Source organism: Epinephelus fuscoguttatus, linkage group LG8 (assembly GCF_011397635.1).
Source record: "Epinephelus fuscoguttatus linkage group LG8, E.fuscoguttatus.final_Chr_v1".
Classification (NCBI taxonomy): domain Eukaryota; kingdom Metazoa; phylum Chordata; class Actinopteri; order Perciformes; family Serranidae; genus Epinephelus; species Epinephelus fuscoguttatus.
The window spans coordinates 39,942,375-39,968,358 of NC_064759.1; the positions used below are offsets into that span (position 1 = coordinate 39,942,375).

Below are 25,984 nucleotides of genomic sequence, written 5' to 3' on the forward strand. Positions count from 1 at the left end.
ACCTATAGCTGATCATGTTGTGGAGTTGGTCTTAAATACGGTTGCTCTAACTTCTGTCTCAGTTTCTCTGCATGATTCCCTGGATGACACCGGTGGAGAAGACAAAGGAAAGGACACAGCAGGGTCTCTGGACAGAGGTTATTTATTTTTATTTTTTTAAATCTATATTGAACATATTGCACATCATGTACAATCAGTTGCACATAGCATCCATCATGCAAATACAGTCATTAAACAGAGAAGAAGAAAAAAAAGTGTCCTGCGATGTGACTATTGCACATGTGCACATTGCAATGGCAATGTTCAAACGATACATCATGCAGCCCTAGATGAGACAGTTTCTGGATGAGCTGCACACAAAGAACAGTTTATATTGATGTCTGGTTTGAATTTTCTAAGAAAATGTTTAGCTGGATAAATATTGTGCAATTTTAAAGGAAATCTCCCTAATGTTACTAGTAATTAAGTATTTATGGGGCAATGTCCACACTTTTATCCAGGGAATGTTGTTAACAAAATTATTCCAATAAGAAAACATAAGGTTTTGTAACAACTTCATTCTGAAATAGAGACCGGATAGCTTTGTTATTTTTCTTACATGCTGAAAAACACACTTTTCCACATGGAGTATCATCAAGATTAACAATAGAAACATCAACTGGGAATGATCCCCTGCACCGAGTCACAGAGCCATATGGTATAGCCCCGATTACTAGAGCAAATTCCCTCGCTGTGACAGGGAAATCATAGTAAGAAATAAATTCATCATAACTCATGAGACGACCTTCAGTGTTAATCAGCTGACTCACCAAAAACATGTTTCAGTCAAACACGTTCTTTAGAAAAATGCTCTTCTTTTTTTACAGAATGTCTCCATTATTCCAAATATAATAACACTGTGGAGGGAAATTGTGCTTGTAGATTAAGTTCCATGCCAGTAAAGCCTGCTTGTGAAAATTGAACACTTTAACAGGTATCTTGTTTATCTTATAATTGCAAACTAATAGGAACTGGAGTCCTCCCAATTTGGTCAAAAACAAATTTCAGAATAAAGTTCCACATGGAGGAATCATTTTTTAGAAAGTGTTATAACCAGTTTATCTTAAACACGTTATTCAATGTGGAGAAGTCCATAAAGTCAAGGCCACCATTTTTACAAGAATTAACAACTACAGATTTTGTGATATAATGTATACGGTTCTTCCACAAAAACTTAAACAACATTTTATCAATTCTTTTGGCAGTTTTGTTATCAAGATACAGAGAGTATGCAATATAAATAAGCCATGAAATGCCTTCAGCTTTTGATAGGAGGACACAACCCTTCAAGGATAAATCTTGTTGTAACAAACGACTGAATTAAAAGATAAACAGATACTGGGCAGCCTTGCCGTATGCCTCTTTCGAGACAAAATCTTTGAGTGGTAGGAACCAGTTAACTTCACAGAGCTGTTTCCTTTTGCATAAAGGGTTTTAAATGCATTGCAGAATATGTACCAAAGCCAAATCTCCCAAGGCAACAGTATCAAAAGCCTTGGTCTCTGGACAGAGGTAACACAAACACATACAGCGTCAGGGAAGTTAGAGAAGAGTGTTATCCAGTAGCAAATAACAACAACAAAATAGATGTTACATGGAATTTGTATTCTATTTAAAACAATAACAATTCCAAGTGTAGCGAGCAAGCTTTCACTAAAGTTAGTTGTGTGTCCATGTTTGTTTAAACATTGTGATGTAACAGTCAGTGCGTGTTCTTGGAGAAAGTTCTTCCAGGTAGTCTGGAAGACTATGAACTTCTCAAGAACAGAGAGTATCCTGAGAAATGCAAAGAGAAGAGGTTGAGGTCCACAGCAGAGGCTCCCTAAACACCGAATCTGAATCAATAATTAATCATTTATGGCCATCCAACTCTTTCGGAAGATGGAGCACCCAGATTCTAGATCTAAAGCATCCAGACACAATACCTGATAATGAGCAGATTGTGTGCAGTAGTCGCATAGATATCCTAAAAAAATATTGTTTCTAAAAAAATTGTGTTTATTGCTTATATCAGTTACATTGCTTTATTTGTTTAACAAACAAAGACAGGGAGCGATTGACTTCACCCAACAATATTCATAACTCAAGGAATGGACGCATACTCAGACTTAATGGCCCCTTTAGGGGTAGGGAGTCACCCCCTTTTTTGTCTCTCTTGTTTACCATGCCAGTATATCTGGATGAATTATGCTTTGGTGCTCATGGTTTCCGTAACATCAAGTGACCTAGTCTTGTCAAAAATATCAATTTATGGATACATATCCATTCTGAACACTTGAAATAGTTTCAGTACAATGGCAATGGAAAACATGCAAACTTTTCAGAGAAGGGCACCAGCAGGTCGATGAGTTCGAACTCAGAACCCTCTTGCTGTGAGGCAACAGTGCTAACCTCTGCACCAGTGCTGCCCCAAATAAATGTTCGTTTCATCTTGCATTGTTTTTGACACAAAGTAAACTCAGTTTGTTTCTGTACAGGCCAGTCATATGTGCAGAGTGGAGGCTCAGAGATGGAGGCTCTCCGTGAAGCCTACAGACAGATCCATGTGGTGGAAGATTCAGATGACCATAATCACCATTATTTGTCTCTGGAAGGGAGAGGAAGAATAAACAGACCTGTGTCTCCATCCTCTCCTCCTCAACATGCCAGACAGTCTCTTCAGCCTGTTTCTACCAATGAGTCAGGTCAGACACCACCTTACTGTAAACAGCATTTGGGTAAATAGTGGAATTCCTCTGTTTGTCTTTATAATTCACTGGTCTAACTGGAGGAATGATGCTCCAATAAATTGTTTAGTGATACATTCAGGAAGTCCTTGTCACCTCTGAAAGTCAACCGTCACTGGTAAAATATGTATCTTCATGACAACACTGAAGCATGCTGAATGATTCATTTGTTTTTGTATCTAGAGCTACCTACTGCAGAGGAGCTAATGAAACCCATCCGGCCAGAGAGGGACCATATCAGAGGTTTCAGCCTCCAGCCTGTCAGGTTAGAGGTCGTACTTAAATGATAGACAAGTGCATTCAGGGTGTGTCCAACTCCACTTTTTCTGCTTAAATGGTGCAAAATCTTGGTGCAGAGTAAGACACAAGAGGCAAAGGGGCTGTAATTAGTCCCTTGATTAATCATAGATGTGTTCTGGGCGTAACATGAATTCAACCAATCAGTATCATCTCCTGTTTTTATCCTCTGTCATGAAGTTAAACTGCTCCTTGTGTAAATGTGCAAAGTGTCTCTCTTAGTGGGGATTCGGGCAGCAGCTCTGCTCTGATTTCTGCTATGTTCACATTTTAGAGAATTTAATGAATACTTTCCCTGTTAATGATATATTATTTCATCCACCCTCATCCCATCCCATCCCTGTTTCCCTGTGTGTGTAACAAGCAGAGTGTACGCAAATTGTGAACCTGCCTTTGTAGGTGCATCCTACAATCTGAATAATGTGCCCTTTGCATAGCAAAATCATACCGCAACGTTCTGACTTCTGACTTTCTGCTGCCGAAATACCAATACGCAAATAACGCACCTGAACATGCCTCGTTTTAAGACCTAGACGCCCATAGATGCACAGATTGGCACAAGAACATTTGCAACGTGGGCGCTGGCCTTGAAAATGACAACTTTATGGGGTCTGTAACTAGTTTGGCTGCGCTGTGCACCGCTTTGCGCTGGCTAAAAGAAAGGATTGCAAAATCTAACTTACCATTATCTGGAATGAAGACATCACAAAACATCAGCAGACTGCCAATAGTTTAATTATTTTGACTGCTCACTGGTTGGTCTGACTTGCATGTAATTTCTTTTTATTTTGACACATTTGGGGACATTATGCATATGTTTATGCATATGATTTAGCTCTGATGAATAACCTCAGTAATTCATTAATTTATTAAACATTTATTTATACAGTGCCATCAAGTTGGAGGCATTATTTCCTTAATATGGGTGCCCTTTGTATGCAGTATGATAAAATCAGAAGTTTACATCAGACAGAACAAGGATATTAAATTATGCAAACTGCAGTTGATAATATAAAAAGAGTAAATGGTAAAATAGTAAATAAGGACTAGGGGTGTCCCCGACTAAGAATTTTCGTAGTCAAATCTGATTTGACGGATTTTTCCTTTAGCCGACTAATCATCAAATCATGTCGAGACTGGCCGTCGAATCGGACTTCTCTGAATTGAATCACTGAATCATTAGTGTGAGTGGGCGGAAGTTCACTGCATAGATCAGCCTCTCATTGGGCGGAACAAGCCACCCGCTGAAGTCCTGCCCTACCACCTCCGGTTGTGTAGCAGTTTTCACCACATCCTTTACTAACTTTTGCAGTGTTTGATCTTGCGGGGATGTAGCCATTTTTCTGCCATGGTTCACGTCCTGTAGGCGATATTTTTGTGGGCGTGTTACACCAAAACCTGTTTCCCCCGGCAATATTTGCGCCATATTGCTGTGGCACTGCAACGTGATTGTGATTGGTTGAAAGAAATAAAAAAAAAAGCCGGGGCGTTTTTTTTCTCCAATCTTAAAGTGAACAGCCAGACCTTTCTTTTCTTGAGAAAGGTCTGGTGAACGAGACTACCGAATCAGACTATTCGGGGTCACCCCTAATAAGGACTAAAATCTGCATTAAAGCATTTACTTAAATATAACAATAAAGGCGGAAATCCGTGTTATGAAAAGTTATTCTCAAACTCAGACTGTTACTTAAAACATGTCATGACAGAAGTATTAATGTATAATGTATGTATTAAACATGCATATAAATACCACTGTATTCCAGCCCAGACAGGACTGTCAACAGAGCTAATTTATCCGGTTACCTGTGAACAAGAGAAACCTTTTTGCCTCTGCACCACAAGCCTGTGTGTTTGTGGGTTATTCAATATGCAATTAACAAGAATATTTATCATCTACATGCAGTTCAGTGCTTTTTTTTTGGATGACACCTGTTCAGTCTGTACCATAAACATCAGACACAGATCTGATTTGTGCTTTCTTCGACCTCCAAATCTGGTGAACAGTAACACAAAATGTTGGTTTATGTTTTTCTTAAGTTTGAATGTTGTTTTCTATGTACATTTTGGGATTACAGTGCTGTAGGTCTTTATCAAGAAAAGACATCCAGCTTCATGGAAACAAGTTTCCCAGATGTGACTTCTCCAGAGTCACAACTGAAGAGACCAGAAAAGGCTGAACCTGCTGCAGGGATAAAGGGAGCCAGAGGATTGACTAGCCACCCATCCAGCTCCCCAGAGCCTCTCAACCTGACATGGAGCATCAGACAGGAAGTAGAGAGGCTGATGCAGGATCAGGACAAATGTTCTTCTTCCACATCCTCTCAGGCTGATAAAGCTAAGAAACAACAGGTGAGGAAACCCTAAAAACTTTCCTCCATTTCAGCAATGCTTGGATCAGACAAAACCCTTCAGCAGCAGTAAGTGGTGGGATCAGATCCAACAGAGCAAATTAATGTTAATCAACATTAATCAAAGTGCACAGTTTTTTTCCTTATGTATATTCAGTGTATCAGGACAGCCTGATCAAACATATTTCAAACAGAACTGTGACAATGTTTTGTGCTGTGCCGTATTGCAAAATTTACAGCTGCATTCTGTAGCTTCGCAGTAGTGCTCCACATGTATTCAAAAATTCAAATTTTGGTCATAGTATACATGTTTTAGCGTCACAACACTATTTTGTCAAGCCCTGCTAAAAATTTTTCCTCTATGACCCAATGTAGACTTCTGCACGATGTCATGGCTACATATAAACTCATGTACTGCTGTGGATGCCACAGAAATCAGGTCTGAAAGTCGCACAATACCACAAACAAATGATAGAGTCAGCAGGTAGACAAGCAACTCCCGTGTGCTGTGAGGTAAAATTGTTCCATGTATTTAAGGGGCTTTTAAAAGTGATGAATTTTTTTTTGTTTTTTTGCTCCCCCAGGCCTCCCGTGGCTCCACTCTTTCTCATTCCTCTACATCTTCAGTGAGGAAACCCACTGTGGCTTCTGTGAGAGGCAGGAGAGTGGAGGGGAGAGCAGCAGTGACCTCCAGATTGTCAGGGCTGAGTAGAACTGCTGCTCCAGCCAAAACCCATTCTTCTGTTTCCCGTCCTCTACAGCAGCCACGAGAGAAAATCAAAGTCACAAAGACCCAAGAAAAAGAGGACTACACAGGTTATTAGAGGCACTCACACATAAAATTTCAAGTAATTAAACTGCTCAGAAAGTGTAAGACAAGGCTGTGCCTTTCCCCAGTAATACCACTATGAATTGCACAATGAAACGGGTGCTACAGAAAGTTTATACATTTATTTCTTTGCTTATAAATCTATGCAAAGTTTTCTATCCTCGTCATGTTTACAGTTATCAATGAAAGCTGGTTTTCAAACTTAATTTTGCCCCATTTCTAAATCCCTTCATGTCTTCACAATGTAGGAGCATGGTGTGGAGACGTGGAATCAATGTGTCATGTTTGGAGCTACATGCTGGAGCTACATTTAATCCGTCTGTGTGATTGATATAAAGGCACTGAATACTTTTTATGTTGGTTTGATTAGCAGAGGCGGGTCTGAAGGTGAGCAGTGAGCTGGTGGCATCTGTTCAGTCCTTAGTGGCTGTCCTCCAACAGCAGATAGACACCAGCAGTCACCAGGATGTTACAGACACAGATGCTATAGTCAGAGGTCCCCAAGAAACCAGACTGATGCATCATCTGCCTGATAACAATGTAAGTAAAAATGCCTCATCTCCAGATGACTTTTTGGTGTTTACATGTAACACAGTACATGATACAAAGCTAACTCAGCACCTTCGATTAGCTCATTAGACTAAGATTTTATTGTCCCGGGGGAGATTTGTTGTCAGTACATCTTCATGAATACATTCTTCCAGTGTCCCAGCTCACAATAGTGTCAGTTAGGCAGTTTGTTCAGGACTGCTTTGATAGAAAGGACAAAACTCCTGCTTAAATTCCCATATCTCCAACCAGATGGCAGTAATGTGAAGTGTTGATTGAAAGAGTGATCTGTGCCATTTGTTATTGTGAGTGATGTCTCTGTCATTCATGTCTGAGAGATTGGGTGCAGGTAGGCAGATGACTTTGGGGGCAGTGTATGTGATTCTGCTAAATTAGTTTTGTTGGAGATAGGTTACAGGATGAAGAGGACTAAGGACATAGCCCTGGGGGACTCCAGTGTTGGTTATGATGGTTATAGATGTTACTGTGCCTATTCTAACAGACTGTGGTCTGATCCTGAGGAAATTATGAACCCAGCGGACGAGGACTGAGATGGTGACGTTTCTTGATAGTCTTGTGGAGCTGAATTGTGTTGAAGGCAGAGCTGCAGTCAGTGAAAAGAAATTTAAGAAAAGTTGCCTGGTGATTCCAGATGTTGGAGGAGAGAGTGGTGGAGACATGCCACATTATGCTTTGTCCCTTGTTTATCCCTACAGGCACACTGGTGGGGGCCTTGCAGGGGTCAGAATCAGTTTTTCTTTCTTTTTTTTCTCCAGGCGTTTTATGACAATTAAAGTGAGTGTGACCAGTCAGTAGTGGTTGGAGTGGAGGATGGGAGAGAGTTCTGTGCCACAGAGCTTCAGCACCATAGGTTTGATGCCATCTGGTCCTAGGGCCTTGCCAGGTTTTCACCTGCCCAGCAGTTGTTGGACATCCTCCAGTGAAGGGGGGATGTGCAGGCTCATGAAAAGGGAAGGGCTCTCAGCAGCTCAGTGGATATGGATGTCAAACTGTGAGTTTGCAAAGCTGGTGGGGTGAGGTATTATGGAATGGATTTGTCTTGATTCACAACCAGCCCTGAGTGGCTGACAGTCATGACATCTGCATCAGGGTCCCATACCTTTATTCACTGACACAGCACCACACGTCACTGATTCAAAACAAGCACGTCTTTTTGCTTCATGAAGGAATGTTTGGGAAACCCTGGAGAAGCTTTATAGAAAGGATCAGTTATCTGTGTTTGCAGATGGGATTCCAGTGAGGGATGTGTCAGTGTTGCTGTGCTAAATAATCCTACTGGATGTTTGGGCACCCAAACAATTGAAATGTGAGTTGGAAAGTGTGATCCTCTGTACATGTTAACAGAGTATAAATGCTTTTCTTCTATCATCATTTGTCCTTACAAACTCCATTATGTTAAGGTTTGATTGATGATGCATTTGATGTCAGTGTTGTTTCTGACTTGCAGAGGGAGGAGGAGAGTTCTCTGGTGGAGGAGCTGAGAGTCCAGCTAGCTCAGAGAGAGCGGGAGCTGCAGATAATGAAAGAAGGTGCAGAGGAGCTCAACTCACTCAGGCAGCAGAACTACCTGCTGCAAAGCAAGGTGCACAAACACACTCACAACACAGAAGCTTTTGAAAGAAAACATTTTTCCCAGCCTTTTAGCTATTGTTGCATGCATGTACTACTTCCATTCACATGGGTGATTGAGAATGGGGGCAGTAGGCTGTAGACTCTTATTTGCCTTTGCTTTGACTGCTTCCTGTTTTATGAATAAAAGCACAATGAAGGGTGAGCTCAAGAAGAGCAACAAATGCATGCTGAACAAAAATTTAAACACAACACCACACTTTAAAATATGCAGTTTGATCACACAACACAATGCCACAGATGTCGCAAGTTTTGAGGGAGCGTGCCACTGACACACTGACCACAGGAATGTAAATACCAGAGCTGTTGCCCATGAACTGAATGTTTATTTCACTACCATAAGCCATTTCCAATGTTATTTCCCTGAATTTGGCAGTACATCCAACCAGCCGCCTTACATCCACAGACAACGTGTAACCACACCAGCTCAGGACTTCTATATGCAGCTTATTCACCTGCAAAATGGTCTGAGACAAGCCACCCGAACAGCAACAATTAGTTTACACAACCAACAAATTTCTGCAGAAAACATCTCAGGGAAACTCATTGCATGCACGTCCTCCTCACCAGGGTCTTGACTTGACTCAAGGTCAGGTTTTGTGTGAACATATTAGTGTGGATGGGATTGTGTACAAAACACCTCCTGGCCTTCCACTCGATTATGTAAATCCATTACAGAAGTGTCCATCAAGTATATAAAATTGTAGAACTTAAAGGTTGAGAAACAAGAAAAACAACTCAAAGTTATAATTAATGCCCTGCCAGTATATTAGTAATATTGGTTGTACAACATAACCACCAGTTGTTAAGATAAATTATATCAGAGTGAGTCAGCGAGTGATTGGAGCAGAGCTTTTCTGAGTTTAGAAATGGCCTCTTTATGTCTATTTTCAGTTTTGTGCAGCATGCCTCGCCCATGAAGAGCTGCTGTTGCTTAGACACTGCAGGTGAACAGTGTTTTGTTCACAGTGCAGATGACGAAAGTGTGTCCAAATACTGTCCAAACTTTCCTGTCACAGTTCCAAACAACATCCCTTATTCTGTGGAAATCATAGCAAACACTACAGGACAAAATAGAAGCAAGAATTAAGGACAGCTTTTAGTTGTCAAACAAACTTCCCTCATGGTTTTAATGTAGGCTTATCGTGTGTACTGTGTTGCCGTACTGTGTGTAGACAAATATGTTGTTTCAGATTTGCAGATGGTCAGTATTGAAGGAATTAGATGCAAAAAGATCAGGCCATCTGTATGGGTATGTTTACATGCACACTAATAGTCCACTATTTTTCTGAATATGATAATATTCTGAATTTGATACTGGTCATGCAAACAACATATTTCATTTAGATATTCCGAATTAAGCCTTTTTCCAAATGTAGCATTTGCTGATTAAGAAATGTGGGACATGCCAGTATTATTCAGGTTAAAGGAGCATTCTTTGGACATGTATACAGTGCATTCAGAATATGTGTCTTAGATGGGGTTTTACAGCAGTTTGCGATATGGCCTCCTGCCTGTTTATGGCTGGATCTGTGCATTGTCATGGATACATTCACAAACCAACTCACAAACAGTAAAAAAAAAAAAAAAAAATCACATTTTCATGCAAAGAAGCAAAATGACAAGCCACTCCACTTCTCTATATTTTGACATGATAAAGGACATGTTAGGGCTTAATCAGTGTACGGAGGGCTGCATGTAAAAGGAAATAATAGTGGAATATGTATTCTCTAGCCATGTAAACAGCTTAGTAGGAATAATGTCTTTTTCAGAATAAGGCCAAATACCAAAATAATTTGTGCATGTGAAAGTAGCCATTAATACATCATTAAGTATTTAACAGGCTGTTTCATTTGCTCTCCTCAGCTGCGAAGTGCAGAGGAAGCCAGTCAGAAGAAGAGATGGGCCGAGGCCTCTGACTCTGCCACAGAGGAAAAGCTCCGACAGATTGATAAGGAAATAAAAGAGCAGGAGACACTCATAAAAGGTTACCAGCAGGTTTGTTTCTCTGAACACTCACCTCTTAATGATTGTCTTTACTGTTCATAGCTGTCCTTAATTTGTGTGGTTTTCCCTTTGATCTTCATTTAATCAAATCTGTTCTTGGATATCACTATAATTCCAAGCTCACTGACATGACAGAATTTTAGGGGTCAGAGAAATATTCTTACTTTGTTAGGGTGCTGGGATGCAGACAAAAAAATGATTTTCACCACACCCATGATTCAGAATGTGTTCCCAGCTGTGGCAACTTCTGGTTTGGATGGACACTCTGTCAAACTCAGTAGGCAATGGAAGATTGCCTAGAGATCATGTCTTTGTTTCTGCATCACCAACTCCTATTGGTAGGAGGGTCTGGGGGAAAGCATGAAGTCATGACTGCAGGTGTCGACCTGACCAAGGAGTAAAAACACTCCTTCCTCAGTATAGGACCTGAGAATGAGTCTTTCTAGCCTGGCTTTCAGCAAGGAGAGGGATTTCTCCTGGGTGAGTGTGTGATGTCACTGCTGTATGACAAACTGCTGCAAAGTAGGAGTTTTGATGATGTGTAGTTGTCTGACAGTGACGGTAAAGTGGTACAATTAAAATAACTTAGGTAGCTTTGTAAGGTTACATAATTATTATATATGCAAGAATATGATGACGACATAATGAATACTCACATTGATGCTTACAAGTGTGCCATTTAGACAGCAGGTAAAAACTGTCAAAACACTCATGTTGCTTAAAAAAAACATGGAGCCTCTATGTAAATGTAAATAGCAGTTAAGTAGGTAGGTAACTTTCTGTCTGGAGCCCAGTCTTCTCTTCCACTGCCCAATTCATCTATCAAGTTACACCAAATTTATAATACCTACATGCATGAAAAATTTCATTTCTGCACTGGTGCCCCATTATTGTTTGAAACTGATGGGGGGACTCAAGTCACATGACTTGACTGGAGTCAGACTCGAGTCGCAAATATGATGACTTGAGACTTGCTTGACTAACATTGATAAAAGACTCAACTTGACTTTGACTTTGTATTCATGACTTGAGACAGATGACTCAAAAAGACTTGGCTTTAATTCAGTATTAAAGGCACGCTAAGCACAGTTGGGCGTCACTTCTGTTTACATTCAACAATGTTACCAAACACAACGGAGCTAGCTAGTTTTAGAGTCCTCACAACACTTGTGGAGATCCAAGGGGAGTGGAGGTAACTTGGCAGCAAAACTCCACCTTATGGAGGCTTACTGCGCCCAAGATCCAAACGTCCAAAAACACATAATTGAAACCACAAAATATCTCCATACTGCTCATCCGCAGTGATCCAAGTGTCCTGAAGCCCCGACATAAAAAATTGTTTGGAAAAACGTCATTTGAACTTTTTTTTAGCCTCATTGTAGCCTGTAGCTCTGACTGCCTCTCAGCGTTCACGTGTACGTGCTTGTGCTAGACTGTGAGACATGGGCACTGCTAGTAACTAGCGGATCGTGAGGAGATGTTTGCTGTATGTGACATATGATTTGACTTGTGACTTGCTTGACCTGAGCAATGACTCGACTTGACTTGCTTGACTTATAGCAGGGGCTTGACTTGACTTGCTTGATTCTCACCACAACTAACGTGGGACTTGAAGGTAAAGACTTGAGACTTGCTTGTGACTTGCACATGTGTGACTTTCCCCCATGTCTGGTTTGAAATAATGAGTAAAAAATAATAAGCTCTTAATTTAATACAGGGTCTTATGTCTACGACCCTATACTAAACATAACCTTTTGTTATTAAGATGAGAAATCCTTCATTATGCAGGTTACATAGTTGATTCTCACTGAGGTGAGGACCCTCAATTTGTCACATAATAGTGATCAAAATTTGATTTATGACAGCTGAAACCGTTGCTCCTCCCAGAATTAGCACTGTTGCACAGCTGCTTTCTCCTGAGAGCATGAGGCTCTGGGTTTCTCAGGAGAGATCAGTCTCAGAAATGATTCTGTTTTTGTCACAACAAACTTTAAATAAGCTTAATGTCATCAGCTGATCACTTAGTACAGTAAGATGAAATACAGTGCAGGAAGTCTAGTTTGAGTGATTTTGACAATGACAATCATTTATCCTCCATCTCAAATTTTAAGTAGTGTCCATGGTATGTGTCCCATTAAATCCCATAATGCACGGCTCTGCGTTTTAAAGGTGCAAAACTTACAGGAAGGCTGACAAGCTGACAGCTGTCAGTGATGATACAAAATGATGAATTTATTAGAGACTAAAAATATCCATTTGCTGCTCACTATAGAGTAAACTATGAAGTATGTGTTATACAGGGAGAAGTGAATGTGTGAACGAGGGAAGGATTTCATTCACAGCCTAGAATTACTGTACTTTGTTGTGAACCTGGAATGTGCACCTGCACAGATACAGTCTGACCGGCCAGAGCAGTGTGTTGGCAATAGGGCTGCCACGATTAGTCGACTCATCGATGACTAATCGACTATTAAAATAATCGGTGACTATTTTAGTAGTTGACTAATCGGTTTGAGTCATTTTTCATAGAAAAGTACTATAAAAGTACCCCAAAATACTCTTACTGCAGCTTCTTACGTTCAGATATTGGCAGCTTTACACACTCTCCCGTGACAGTGAACTAAACGCACTGTGTGTGTGCACCAAGTTGTGCCAGCTCAGTAGTCTGAATTAATCAATTCTTAAAGTGAATGAGGGGGCTGCCACCAAAAATCATTACTTACTCATTACTTAAATTATCATCACTACTAGTTTTCTTTCCTTTTCCTCCTCTTTGCTTTGTTTGTTTTTTTCTTCCCATTGTGTTGTGAATTTAAGAGCTGTTGAACTGTAGTATATGTTGGGTTTTTTTTTTTTCCAGGAGAACGAGAAGCTGTATTTGCAGATGAAAGCTCAGCAGGTTAAGAGTAAAGCCAACGAGGAGGCCATGTTTAATGAAAACCAGAGGCTGCTGAATGAGCTGGCTTTCACAAGGTGGGTCCAGTGAAGGTTTGTGTATCAGAGCTGTGTTCAATATTTGAATCCATTTCTGTCTGTGAATGTCTTCCAGATATGAATGTCCATTTAAAATAAATGTTGCTGCTGCTTCTGAAACTTCACATCATCACCCTTTGAAATGTATTTATTCAAAAAGATGTGTTATTAAACATTTGTATTCTCTGGCATTTTTCCATCTTCACCAGGGAGCAGCTGAATAAAACCTCAAGGCCCATAAGAAGTGTCTGCTTAATGGATCACACCCAAAGAATTACAGACTTGTTAGCTCAGATAAAAACATTTGAGGTGAGTATAACAATCAGCCTAGTCTCGCTCACCAGACCTTTAGGTCTGGCTGCGCCGACTCTCACTTTAAGATTTGAAAAAGAAAAAAAAAAAAACGCCCCGGCTGCTTGTATTTCTTTCAACCAATCACAATCGTTCTGGGCAGTGCCACAGCAACGGTGCACTTGCAAAAATATTGCTGGGGGGAAACAGGTTTTGGTGTAACACGCCCACAAAAATATCGCCTACAGGACGAGAACCATGGCAGAAAAATGGCTACATCCCCGCAAGATCAAACACTGCAAAAGTTAGTAAAGGACGTATTGAAAACGGTTGAAAACTGCTACACAACTGGAGGTGGTAGGGCAGGACTTCAGCGGGTGGCTCGTTCCGCCCAATGAGAGGCTGATCTATGCAGCAAACTTCCGCCCACTCAGACTACAATCAGTCAAACACTGTTTCCCAAGTTCTGACTGAAGTTCTGTTTCAGCCCCCACAGTTTCTTGAAAGATATGTTTGTGTGTGCAGAGCAATGAGGCCCAGCTATCTGAGGACATTCACAGACTGAAGCAGGAGAAGCAGGCTCTGGAGGTCGACCTGCAGCTGATGAAAAAAGAGAGGGACCTGGCTAAAGCTCAGGCCATGTCTGTCTCAGGTAAAAACTGTCTTCAGAACAGTGCTAGTGGTGGAATTTAAACGGACCATTGAAAACTCGGTTATCAAACAATTAGAGTAAGCTCCTAAGTTTTATACTGTACATTTATATGTGATCCTTGTTTTTTCTGACATAATTTATCCACCCTGAACGTGCCAGGTGACAAGAGTTTTGAGAAGCGTGTATTGGAGGATAAGCACAGAGAGGAAGTGACGGCCCTGAAGAAGAAGCTGCAGTGGTTTGCTGAGAACCAGGAGCTGCTGGACAGAGACGCTGGCAGATTGAAAGCTGCTACAGCTGAGATACGCCGACTCAACGAGCAGGTGAGCCTCCTTTACCATCACTATTTACAGTACATATATTACTGTATTGAAAGCTCCTCTCATCTTATGTTCTGTACCTTTCGGAAACACATTAATTCATAGCATTTATTAACTTCAAAAGATGACTTCATAATGATAAATAATCATCTGCCTGCTTACCCATCATCATGCTCGTCTGGATCTTATCTAAGCTTAAATAGTGGATAAAAATATTTACTTGAAAAGCCACCCAAGTAGTGTGCGCCTAACAGAGGTGGGACTAAGTCATTGTTTTTCAAGTCTCAAGAAAGTCTCAAATCCTTGTGTCCAAGCCCCACATCAAAATACTAAGTCAAGACAGGAAAGTCCACTGTCCTGAACTTTGAGTTTTAATTCCAAAACAAGTCATGATGCGCTCCTCACTAAACATAATGACATTTTAACAACAGAAATAATATGTTAAATTTACAAAAATCATCAATGCCCTTTAAAATTTGTGCTTATTTATCAAACACATTTTTTTGAAGTTGCATCTTCAGCTGTAATTTTTGGCCTGACCACCACATAGTTTTTGCATGGTGACAAATTTATCTGTGATATCATTTTTTGCAACTGCGGTTGAGTTACTGAGTAACATGATGCAAGTTCTTCATGGCTCTCTCCTGCAACTTGATTGGATGCTGTTGTATCGATTCAAACAAAGTGGATGTGAGGGAATCATTCCTGCTACTTCCAGTGTCCTTGCTCGGACCACACCAATCTCTGAACTCGGACTTTATTTTTATCTCAACTACACACCTGTAAAGTTTCATGACTGCATCTTATACAGTTCCAAAGCTATTGTGTTACCAAAAATATGTTCACAGACAGAGAGACTTACACCTGTCAAAACACTTTAAATAGCTTCTGTGATAGTTGTAGTTACAATTGTTGTCGCCTGGACCGCATTTTGACATGATGACATACACAGACACACAAGGTGAACGCAAAACCAGCAGCAATGTTAATGAAGGCTGAGTTTGAAGATGAGTATGGGCCTAGCAAGGGGACTGGAAGTAGGGGGACAGGAAGTTGAGAAGGATGTTGGTCCCCCCACTTTGGCTGGTGTGAACTCATCACAAGATAGTTTCTAGTTTCCTCTGTGGTGGTCAGAAAGAATTAGACTGAGAGCTGATCTTTGTTTTGATATGTGTTGATAGGTGGATGTGAGCCAGATTGGAGTGAGTGTTGTATTGCCTCGTATTTTGGGGGCATGGAGTACAAGGCAGCATCAGAGTTCTGGTGTTTTTTGTCTATTTGGTAAAATTACAAAAATTCTCTCCAAAAAGACAAAATTGTTCCAGAGAAGGCTCCAGACTGGAGCTAAGTCTTTAAACTCTAACACTGCTGGATAGTTAAGGGTTTGCAGCTTTGATGTGAGGAGGAAAGTGTGTTGAAAGCCAGTTACATTTTACCAGTGAAGTGTCTCTTTCTTTGTATGAATTAACAAATCTTCTCCAATTCAGGTAGAAAAACTGAAAATGGATGTGGGCAGACGAAGCACTGAGCAGCAGAGAAAAGCCAAAGAGAAAACATCAGACACTAAGAGGATGCAGGACCTGGAGCGACAGGTTTCTCACCCCAAAAAAACCTAACTAATTAATCAAACTTATCCCATCCAGTTTATGTCTCTTCATGATTAGGAGTCTTTGTCTCTTTACCAGGTGAAAGAGCTGGAGCAGATACTAAGACGAAGAAACCCAAACTCCCTGCCTGCTCTGATCTACGCTGCAGCCACGGCTGGCAGTCAAGAAGATGTGTCTGCCAAAACGGCCCCACCCAGCAGGATCAACACCCTGCTGGAGCGCAGGATTCAGCGTCTGGAGGCTGAGCTGGAGGGTCACGATGAGGAGGCCAAGCGCAGCCTACGAGCCATGGAGCAACAGTTCCACAGGATCAAGGTACAACTGAAGAAACCAAATGACATTTTTTTGTTAATATATTAACATTATTAACTATGCTTTTTACACTGTAAACATGTAACCTATGTTCAATGAAAATATATTATCACTGAGTTACAATTTCATAACCAGGACTGTCATTTTGCTAAAATGTAAGAATTATATTTGCCCTAATTAGCCTAAAAAACAGTTATTGCAAGTTTGATAGAACCAGTGGCTATTACAGAAACAAATATCACCATCTGGAGAAGAGAGAAGAGTCTGCTGCTATTTAATGAAGTATACCAGAGAAAACATGTAATAATAAACAATGAAGACAGTGAAAGGGCTGCAAATCAGCTTCAGCGAGACACCCTACATTACATCTGATGCCTTACTTCTCCCCAAATATAGCAGTGTTTGTCTTCATTGTCCCTGTTAAATGAATTCATGAATAAATAAATGAATAAGATGCATGGAAACTGACTGCACATGAAATAAATGCCAGCTTTATTCTTGTTTGTTTGCCTGAGGAATGCAAAAAAAGTGGTGGATTCTATCAGATGTTGCAAATAGTTAAACTCAACATATTACCTCAGAAAATAGAGTATTCCGATACATTTAAGAGGACTTTTTGTCAAAAGAAATCTTATGGATTGCATTTATTCTTGCATTTGTGAGTAGGAATAGAGACCAAAATGTCTCTTTCAGCAGTGTGATGAAAATACAGCCAAGAAAACTCTATAAAACCAAGACATAAACAGTATTAATGTGTTATCTGTCAACAATACCTAAAACTTTTCTAACTTATTAAAAAAGCTGAGCAAGTAAACAAGACCCAAGATTCACAGAGCTGTTTGCTGCTTTGCTTCAGTAAACTTGAACTATTATTTGAGTTCTATCTTATGACAGCAAAAAATCAGCAAATGACTTTCAAACCTTAATTTGTTGAAGAAATGCAAGTGAACGCAAAGCAAGATCAAAAAATATTTTTTAAAAACACTCACTAGAGGTAAATGAGAAAAAAAATTCTTCTGATTTAGGTCAAACTGTTGGGAAATTGTTTCCTTGAAATTTACATCACAATGATAAAAGATTGTATGCCAGTCTGTCTTGTATATAAATCTGCCATTGAAAAAAAGATTGATGCACAACAAGAACATTGTGATTAACTGCACCAAAATTGTAATTGAAAACTATTTGCTTTAGAAATGGATTCATGAAGATGTACAAACAGAAATGCTTAAAACAGAAAATGTGAAATTTCAATGTGTGTGTCTGTGTGCTCTGTTTAGCTTCGCTATGAGCAGCAGATCTCAGAGCTGGAGCAGCAGCTACAAGCAGCAAACTGTGGAGTTGGGAATGAGCCATGGACATCACAGGTTCAAACACTGGAGGAAGAGCTGCAGCATGTGAAAGAAAGCCATCAAGAGAAAGAAAATTCCCTCCAGGACCAGATTGAGTCTCTCCAGCAGCAGCTCAAACACGAGGTCAGCATAGGAGCTCCCCAAGTCATTAATTTAGCTTTAGCCTCACTGTTAGCTGTAGCATACTAACACGGGCTGGTGTGTGGAGATGTGTCAGTAAAAGGTGCAGTAACTATACACAACTCACAGAAATGTGAGATTCTTTGATTTTGACACATTGGACAATGCAAAATTTTGGTCTGTCTGTGATAAAGCAAAACCAAGGACAGAAAATGAAACTTATTGTACTTTACAGGCTCAACCAAGTCCAGGCCGACATCAGCGTCAGGCAGAGGCAGCGTTTGGTGCCCGGATAGAGCGGCTGAACCAAGACCTTGCCTCCAAGACACGGACCATTCAGGAGCTGTCCCGCACTGTGGAGAGACTGCAGAAGGAGAGGAGGAACATGCTGTCTGTTCCCAGCCCACGACCAGATACCCGTTCTACAGAGACCAAACGACAGCCAGGCCCCGCCAAAACACTCTGCTCTGCTACTGCAGGAGAGACAAATGGAGAGGAAGAAACATTTCCAGCTGCTCAGTATGAGAAGACCTACCAGCCCACTGTCTTTACAGGTATGGACCTTTTGTTCTGGCTGACTTTCCTCTGCACGCCTCGATGAATATGAGAATATGTTGTATATGCCCTGATATCCAAAACAGCTGAGGGAGCAAAGCTGCTTCAGCTGTGCTTACTGTCCTTTACTTAAATTGGGACTTCCCTGGACATGGGTCAGACTGAAAGATATAGACCCCAAACCAAATGTCAAGCAATGCAGATGGACATAAGTTGTAATCTTAGGTGCATTTTCCAGCTTTCTGTAACACCCATGAGTCCAAGATCATATTAAAGAAAGGCCTCAAGACCAGACTCAAGTACCACCACCCTGGTTGTGAGAGGCTGTGATACTGGCCAGTGACGCCTGTGAGCGGTGAACAAGTTGAAGCAGTGGCACTCTGTGTGTTTGACCAGTCAGCAACAGTCACCCCTGCAAACACCACCCCAGAAATTCCTGTAATTTCCAGGAGTAGTAATAGTCCTAACAAGCTAATCAGGGTCTGAGACAATGTAAAGGTTGCCTGAGAGCTCAAATGTTTTGGGGTGCCCAAACTTTTGCGTTGTGCTCCTTTATTTTTTTTCACCCAAAATGTTTATTTTTTCACTCTAAAATGAAAAAAACAAAACAAAAATAATACACTAATCCTGCTTAAAATGTTTGACAGGCAGTCATATCTCAGAGGTTCAGCAGGAGAACGAGGCTCTGAAGCAGCGCCTGGAGCTGCTGGAGCTGCACAGTGAGCAGGAGAGGGACGCATTAAAGGCTGATGCTCAACAAGCCAGGGAGGAGCTGTGCAGGTATCAGTGTGGACACATGTGGACCAACATTTTCTGCAGAGCATTAATGTCATCAAACAGCTGAGTGCAGTGTGCTCTGTTAGGCTAAAGGAGCGCTCTGCAGAGCAGCTGTCCTCCATGAAAGCAGAGCACCTCAGGGTGTTAGACCAGCTGCGTGCCACCCATGCCCTGGAACACTCATCCTCAAAGGTTGCTGAACTGGCCAATAAGCTCAACACTCAGGAGGTACTGGCTCACCAACCAAACAGTCTCATGTCAACAGGAAGTGCTACAAACGATCCTGTTTAACTTTTACATTTACCTGCAGATTGTCGTGAAACATTTGCAAGACCAGCTGAAAGAGCTGCAGGGAGCTAAAGAGGCACTGGCAATATCCAGGACCCGAGAGGATGCTCTGCAGAAGCAGGTAGGGGTTGTCCTAGTCTTTTTAATGCAAGAAACTTTTTTTTATAGTTTAAAGGTTATTTTGCTCATTGTTTGTTCTCAGGATTTTTATTTGTGATACATTCTGTTTTTAAAAGCAATAAAATTTCATCCCACCTTCACCCCAGTAGTGACCAAACCCCTTTCTTACCTGCCACAAGACTCCTGCGCTTGTATACTGGGACGAGGACAGTAATAGTCGAGCTATAACCGTACCTCGGCTTAACCGTGCATGTCAAAGTACTTATTGACACAGTATTTAGACCCACTTAGGTCATATAGCATTTCTTGAATGCACAAAGGGCAAGAGGCTCCAGGTGAGGAGAGATAGAAGACAGAAGCAGAGGGCATGACAGCAGTTTTCCAATCCTTTACCAGCATCTTTTTAGCAGCTGTAACACCAGCTAGCAAGATTGTTTTCTGCCAGGTTGAGTGATTTAAAGAAAATGTGTTCTCCAGAATCATTAGTTTGCAATAATTTGGTAATTTGGTTCATAGAAGATGTAACTCAAACCTGAGAACATGTTTCCAAAAAGTCCTCACAGTGGGACATCCTCAGTAACATTGGGTACCTGAGTTGCAGTGCAGGGATGATACAAGTGTCATTACAAGGCGAAGTGGCATTAAACATGTCTTCTGGATGGGATATTTTATGTGTATCTTTTGACTTTAATAGAGAGCTCCCCTCCATCAATAGTCATATTTTAAGATGAATCTGTTTCTGTACTGGGTGATCACATCTCATTTGAAAGAATATAGAAAGTAAATGATTTTAAGTATTTTTCTTATCATTTTAATATGAAGTCGCTGCTTTGTGTCCAGCTAACCCGACTGCTGAAGGAGCTGAAGGAAGCTAAAGAAGCTCAGAGCCCAGAAGTGAAACTCCTGTGTAGTCTGGAGAGGAAGATCTTCAACATGGAGCTCAGACACCAACACAGAGAGAAGGAGCTGCAGCAGGTACAAATGATGGCACAATTTACTGTTTGTATAATGCTTTAATGGCCCCGGGCCCCTGACCTTCACTGTGTAACCCTGTTATTGTTTGCTTCTTTGTGAAAAGTCATATTTGAGGTGGTTTTGGGGTCACTTCAGAGTTCTCTTGAGTTCCACAGAGGACTCTCTGATATAGAAACTTAGGGACCTGTAACCAGGAGCTGTAGTGACTCTAAAAAATCAGTATTGCTGAATTAATAGAAGCTACACCCAGAGTAGGAGTTTGGCAAAATTGAAGAAAAATAAAGTAGACTGACTTTAGACCAACAGAGCCAGAGGTGGATGCATCCTACATGACAGGTCAGTCACCGCTCTCTCTGCTTTATTCCATCAATTATCATCATCAGGCTGATTCTGTCCCGAATTAGAAGATGAGGACATGATGGTGCTAAAATGGGGGTAGAAAATCATTCCTAAACTTTTCTTTGTTTCATTAAGACAATATAAAATCTAGTAATGAAACATTTGGTGACACTGCCCCACTACTGTCCTGTGTTATTAATTGGAATCCAGCTGTTATGCCCATCTAAAAAGGCCTAGACTTGGATTTAGTACCTCATCCTTAGCAGAGTTTAAATTTAGGTTCAGGAACTTGGTTTAGAGGGTGGAGCACAGTGGAAACAAAAGCTCCACTAAAGATTTTGTATTGGGAAAGGTCTGACCAATATTTTGATGAATCAGTGGTGATGTACAGTAGATGACAGATGCAGTGAACAGTATCAGAGATATACAGTGTATTGTTAGGTGGCTCGTGATCTTCACCTTAACCTTACTGAACAAAGATACTGGCTGACCTCAGTAACTGTCCGTCCCTCTCTGCAGGTGATTGGCGGATCGTGGCAGACGTTGGAGGCTGATCAGGAGTCAGAAGTGGAGACCTGGAAGCGTCTGGCTCAGGACAAGAGCAGAGAGTTGGAGGCTTTCCGTCAGGAGCTGGACTCCATCTTGGACATCCTGAGACATCTCCAGAGACAGGGAGTAGTCCTCCCCACTCCTGACCCCTCCATAACATCCCCCCTCACCCAAAGGACTTAATACACACATAAGGTTTGACTAACGCCTGTTTGTGAAAGCTCATGCTGATAATTGTGTGTTGAAGCCAAAGATAGACAACGTAAGCTACAATCGATGTCTTAGCTGAGAAGCTTTCCTTCCACAGCTAGTAGAATAATTGTCAGTATGCCACATATCAGAGATACACAGCTGCTTTCATCAGCTAAACTTATTAACACATACGCATAGAAATAAAGGTTTAATATAGTCAGTTTTTGTTGCTGAAGCCAAAACACAAAATGTCTCTCTACACATGTACCTGTGTCTTATAATTGTGTGTATATTTTGTAGCTAGTTTCTATTTTTCATTTATTTAAAATTTTGTAACTTATTTAAGATGTTGTGAAAATAAAAAAAAATGAAAAAAATCAAGTCTAAACTGTCATAAATTTTACTCAGATACTCCCTTTATGAATTCTGCACTGGAATCTCAGTCCAGACAGAGTCAACGTTTTGAGGAATCTCATGCAATTCATTCACAGAATTTACACTGAACAAAAAATTAAATGCAGCACTTCTGTTTTTGCCTTCAGTTTTCACAGGGGTAAGTTTTCTAAGACTTTTTATGCACTCAATAGATACATTTCTCTCACATTTAGGTTGCAAATCTGTGTTACTGAGCACTTCTCCTTTTCCAAGATAATCCATCCACCTCACAGGTGTGGCATAATAAGATGCTGATTAAACAGCATCAGCACAGGTGTGCCTTGGGATGGTTGCAATAAAAGGCCACACTAAAACTTGCAGTTTGATCACACAACACAATGCCACAGATGTCACAAGTTTTGAGGGAGCGTGATGTTGGCATGCTGACCATAGGAATGTCCACCAGAGCTGTTGTAATCACACTAGCTCAGGACCTCCACATCCAGTGTCTTCATTTGCAAGATCTTGTGAAATCAGCCACTACTGGCATTGCTAATGCCAACATTATAAACACGGTGCTCCATGGTGGCGGTGGGGTTATGGTATGGGCTTGCATAAGCTACAGACAGTGAACACAGGTGCATTTTATTGATGGCAGTTTGAATGCACACAGATACTGGGATGAGATCCTGAGAGTCACTGTCATGCCATTCATTAACCACCATGACCTTGTGTTGCAGCATGATAATGCACAACCCCATGTTGCAAGGGTCTGTACACAATTCCTGGGGTTCATCCCAATATCCCTCCTTGACTCCTCTGTCCTCTATCCTCGATCGAGACTCGCCATCTTGTGGGACGTCTCAATTCATTACATGCGCTTGGAGGAGAGAGGAGGCCTTCAGAGGAGAGGGAAGCGAGCACATGCAGCCTTGGCGGAATTGACCTATGTCTAAGCCCCACCCATAAACGCAGTGAGCCAATCACAGTGCATACATACATTCCATACACGCGGGGGCATTCTCTGCCTGGACGTTCATTGAAATGCATTACAGAAAGTCAGTTTTGTTCGGTTTTATGAGCTTTTTCTGAGATTTGAAGTTTAAAAATGGTCAAACAGTGTGCATGGGCTATATGCAACTCCGACACAAGTTATCCTGAGAGGCTGGGCAACGGGGTGTATTTTTTTACACTTTAAACAATATCTCAACCGAGAAAAGTGTCTCCTTTGGATAAAGTTGTGCGGTAACAGTAGACCACAACATCAGCTCAACGTGAATAAGATTAACAAGGATGTCTACATCTAGCCTGCCGTTGTGCTGAGCCTTTTTCCAGACAGCGTCTATGTGGGAGGTCCACTTCAGGTCCCGAGAGCTTCTACGGTCAGAAGCGGGTTCAGCTCCAAGTGGTTCTGAGCTGAACCTGCTTCTGACTGCACCAGAGGATCAGCTGCTCCACCTCCTGTCTGGGAGGTGGAGCAGCTGGTCAGGATACAGGGAGATGGCAGCTCAGCTATCCTGCGTCCAAACCCGGCTTTCACGCCTAAAAGTATCTCTAGCTCGTTCAGATCGAGAGTGATAACTCTGGAGGGGTTCTTTCCCCCTCCCCACAAGTCTGTGGAGGAGGCCACATCTCACCTTCTCTGCCCAGTACGTGTGCTGGCCATCTACGTCGAGCACATGGCTGCCTCACGCCGCTCACAGCGTCTGTTCAAGGATTACAGAGAGCAATCTCAGGGGCTTCCTCTGCACAGCACCTGTCACACTGGCTGTGTGAGGCTGCTTCACAGGCATATCTCTCATCTGGGGTGGACCACCCTGAGGGCATTAGAGCACACTCCACCCTCCTCCTTTGTGTTCTGCAGTGTGGACAAGGCAGCCTGCGTCCTGATGGGAGCCACTCAAACACTGAGTGCAGAGTGTGTGAGGGGTCGTGTAGGATCCTGTGAGCAGTGCGTATTATTTGTTGGTCACAGAAAGCAGACAGAGCTCTAACAGGGTGTCCAATGATTTTGGAGCAGACTTTGGTGATGCTAAAAAAGCATGTCCCAACTTGCAGGCTAATGGAATAAAACCAGGAGATGAATGATAATGTTAGCACGCTCTTGATGAAGGAGTGGTAAAAGGTCAGGAGAATGTCTTTATTCACTCCAAACAATCTCAGCTCTGAGCAGATATTGTCTCTGGTGGCACGTCTAACACTCCTCCGTGTTAGAGGAAAACCTCAGAAGGTCATCAAAAATTGTGCCCAAATATACTCCCCAAATGTACTCCCCCACCACCTCCAAGGGCTCCCCTCGGATGGTGGTAATAACGGCCTCTGCCAGTTGTCTCTGCTTGCTGGAGAGTGTCACAATCACCTCTTTAGTCTTGGTTGAGTTCAGCTGGAGACAGGCACCCTCACACCAGGTGATAAAGTCCTGAAAAACAGAGTTGTAGTGTAGGTTGGGGACAGAGAGAGCAGGACTGTGTCAGCAAATTTCACCAGGTGACAATTGGGTTATGTGGACATGCAGTCATCAGTGTAGAGCAGTGGCGTCACCAAGAGCTCTAACAGGCTGAAGCCCCGGATGTTTTGACTCTAGCCCCGAACGTATTTTCAGTGATTCACACCTATTAGGTTCAGGGGTGCCCAGACAGGACAGGCAAACCAGGCAATTGCTTGGTATCCGACGGACACTCATATTAGGCACATTTGCAGTGACAACCATCTTAAACCTCCCAGTGCAAGGGCACCTCAGCATCTCTGAAACCCCCTTAGTAGGGGCCCCATTCCTTCAATTACCTTTTATTTTTTTTATTTATTTATTTTTTTTCATTCTGTATTTTCATTTGGGAAGGGCTGTAATATCGAAATAAATTGTGTTTGAGCATTATTCAAGGCTTAACTACTGGGGCCTTGCAATCACAGGTAATGTAAAAATACCCACTCATTGTGCACAAACCCATGGGGAGAGACTGCAACAAAACACCACCCACTGTGAACAGGGAGCTACTGGGGAAAAACACAGCAAATCACATTCACAAAATAGACACTTCACTTCCCAAAGCTGTGGAATAACTAGAGTGACTGCCTCACAGTTGTATGCATCTACAAACCAGCCAAATTGTAGCATCAGTTTACATCCATGTCTGTGAAAACGTGGATGCTCCACACACATCTTCCCCCGGCAGCACAGAAGATTTATACCATCAGCACAGTTTCAAGATTAGAGTCACCAATTCAGTATCTGACCTGTTCTGTTTATGGCAAGAAAACTGTTTTTGCAGAACATTATGATGTCACAGTAAAGTTGACCTTTGACCTTTTGGATATAAAATGTCATCACTTTGTAATTATGTCCTATTAGACATCTGTGTGAAATTTTGTCATAATTAGCATATGAATTCTTGAGTAATGGCCATAGGGATTGAACTTCTCCGTCGCTATGACGGATTTCCATCATTTGGAGTTCATATAGAGTATTTAAAGTTGATGGCTGCAATACAATAGCAGCAATGGTTATATGTGGAATGGTGCTGAAATATAATAATTTTATAAGAGCTGTGGTATGGTGCATTATGTGACGTGTGTCAAGTGCTGCCCCTAGCACACACCGCATGTGTCGCACTGCAGCTCGTTAACCGATGACCACACAAAGTAGTTACTACTTTTACTGAAAGATCTGTACCTCTTCCACCTCTGCGTTACCTTGAAATCATGAGTAGACAGCCCCTAATCAAACTTTAATTTCTCACCTGAAGAG

General features: G+C 41.6%; 1 protein-coding gene across 3 annotated transcripts in view; it reads left to right on the top strand.

Moving 5' to 3' along the window:
* cep162 (centrosomal protein 162) overlaps window positions 1–22,154 on the top strand; it is a 38,967-nt gene extending 16,813 nt beyond the window's left edge. For 2 of the 3 annotated variants that reach the window (XM_049584538.1, XM_049584539.1), the window contains exons 9-29: window positions 63–137; window positions 2,517–2,723; window positions 2,949–3,030; window positions 5,138–5,411; window positions 5,995–6,226; window positions 6,610–6,779; window positions 8,257–8,391; window positions 10,305–10,436; window positions 13,306–13,418; window positions 13,628–13,727; window positions 14,235–14,361; window positions 14,521–14,684; window positions 16,169–16,273; window positions 16,367–16,603; window positions 17,878–18,072; window positions 18,305–18,623; window positions 19,272–19,404; window positions 19,488–19,629; window positions 19,712–19,810; window positions 20,650–20,784; window positions 21,643–22,154. In XM_049584538.1, the coding sequence (XP_049440495.1) occupies window positions 63–137; window positions 2,517–2,723; window positions 2,949–3,030; window positions 5,138–5,411; window positions 5,995–6,226; window positions 6,610–6,779; window positions 8,257–8,391; window positions 10,305–10,436; window positions 13,306–13,418; window positions 13,628–13,727; window positions 14,235–14,361; window positions 14,521–14,684; window positions 16,169–16,273; window positions 16,367–16,603; window positions 17,878–18,072; window positions 18,305–18,623; window positions 19,272–19,404; window positions 19,488–19,629; window positions 19,712–19,810; window positions 20,650–20,784; window positions 21,643–21,855 (3,389 nt within the window). In that variant the 3' untranslated portion in view covers window positions 21,856–22,154. The remainder of the gene's footprint in view (window positions 1–62; window positions 138–2,516; window positions 2,724–2,948; window positions 3,031–5,137; window positions 5,412–5,994; window positions 6,227–6,609; window positions 6,780–8,256; window positions 8,392–10,304; window positions 10,437–13,305; window positions 13,419–13,627; window positions 13,728–14,234; window positions 14,362–14,520; window positions 14,685–16,168; window positions 16,274–16,366; window positions 16,604–17,877; window positions 18,073–18,304; window positions 18,624–19,271; window positions 19,405–19,487; window positions 19,630–19,711; window positions 19,811–20,649; window positions 20,785–21,642) is intronic. The other variant, XM_049584540.1, reaches the window with a different exon arrangement.
* Window positions 22,155–25,984: the final 3,830 nt, after the last annotated feature.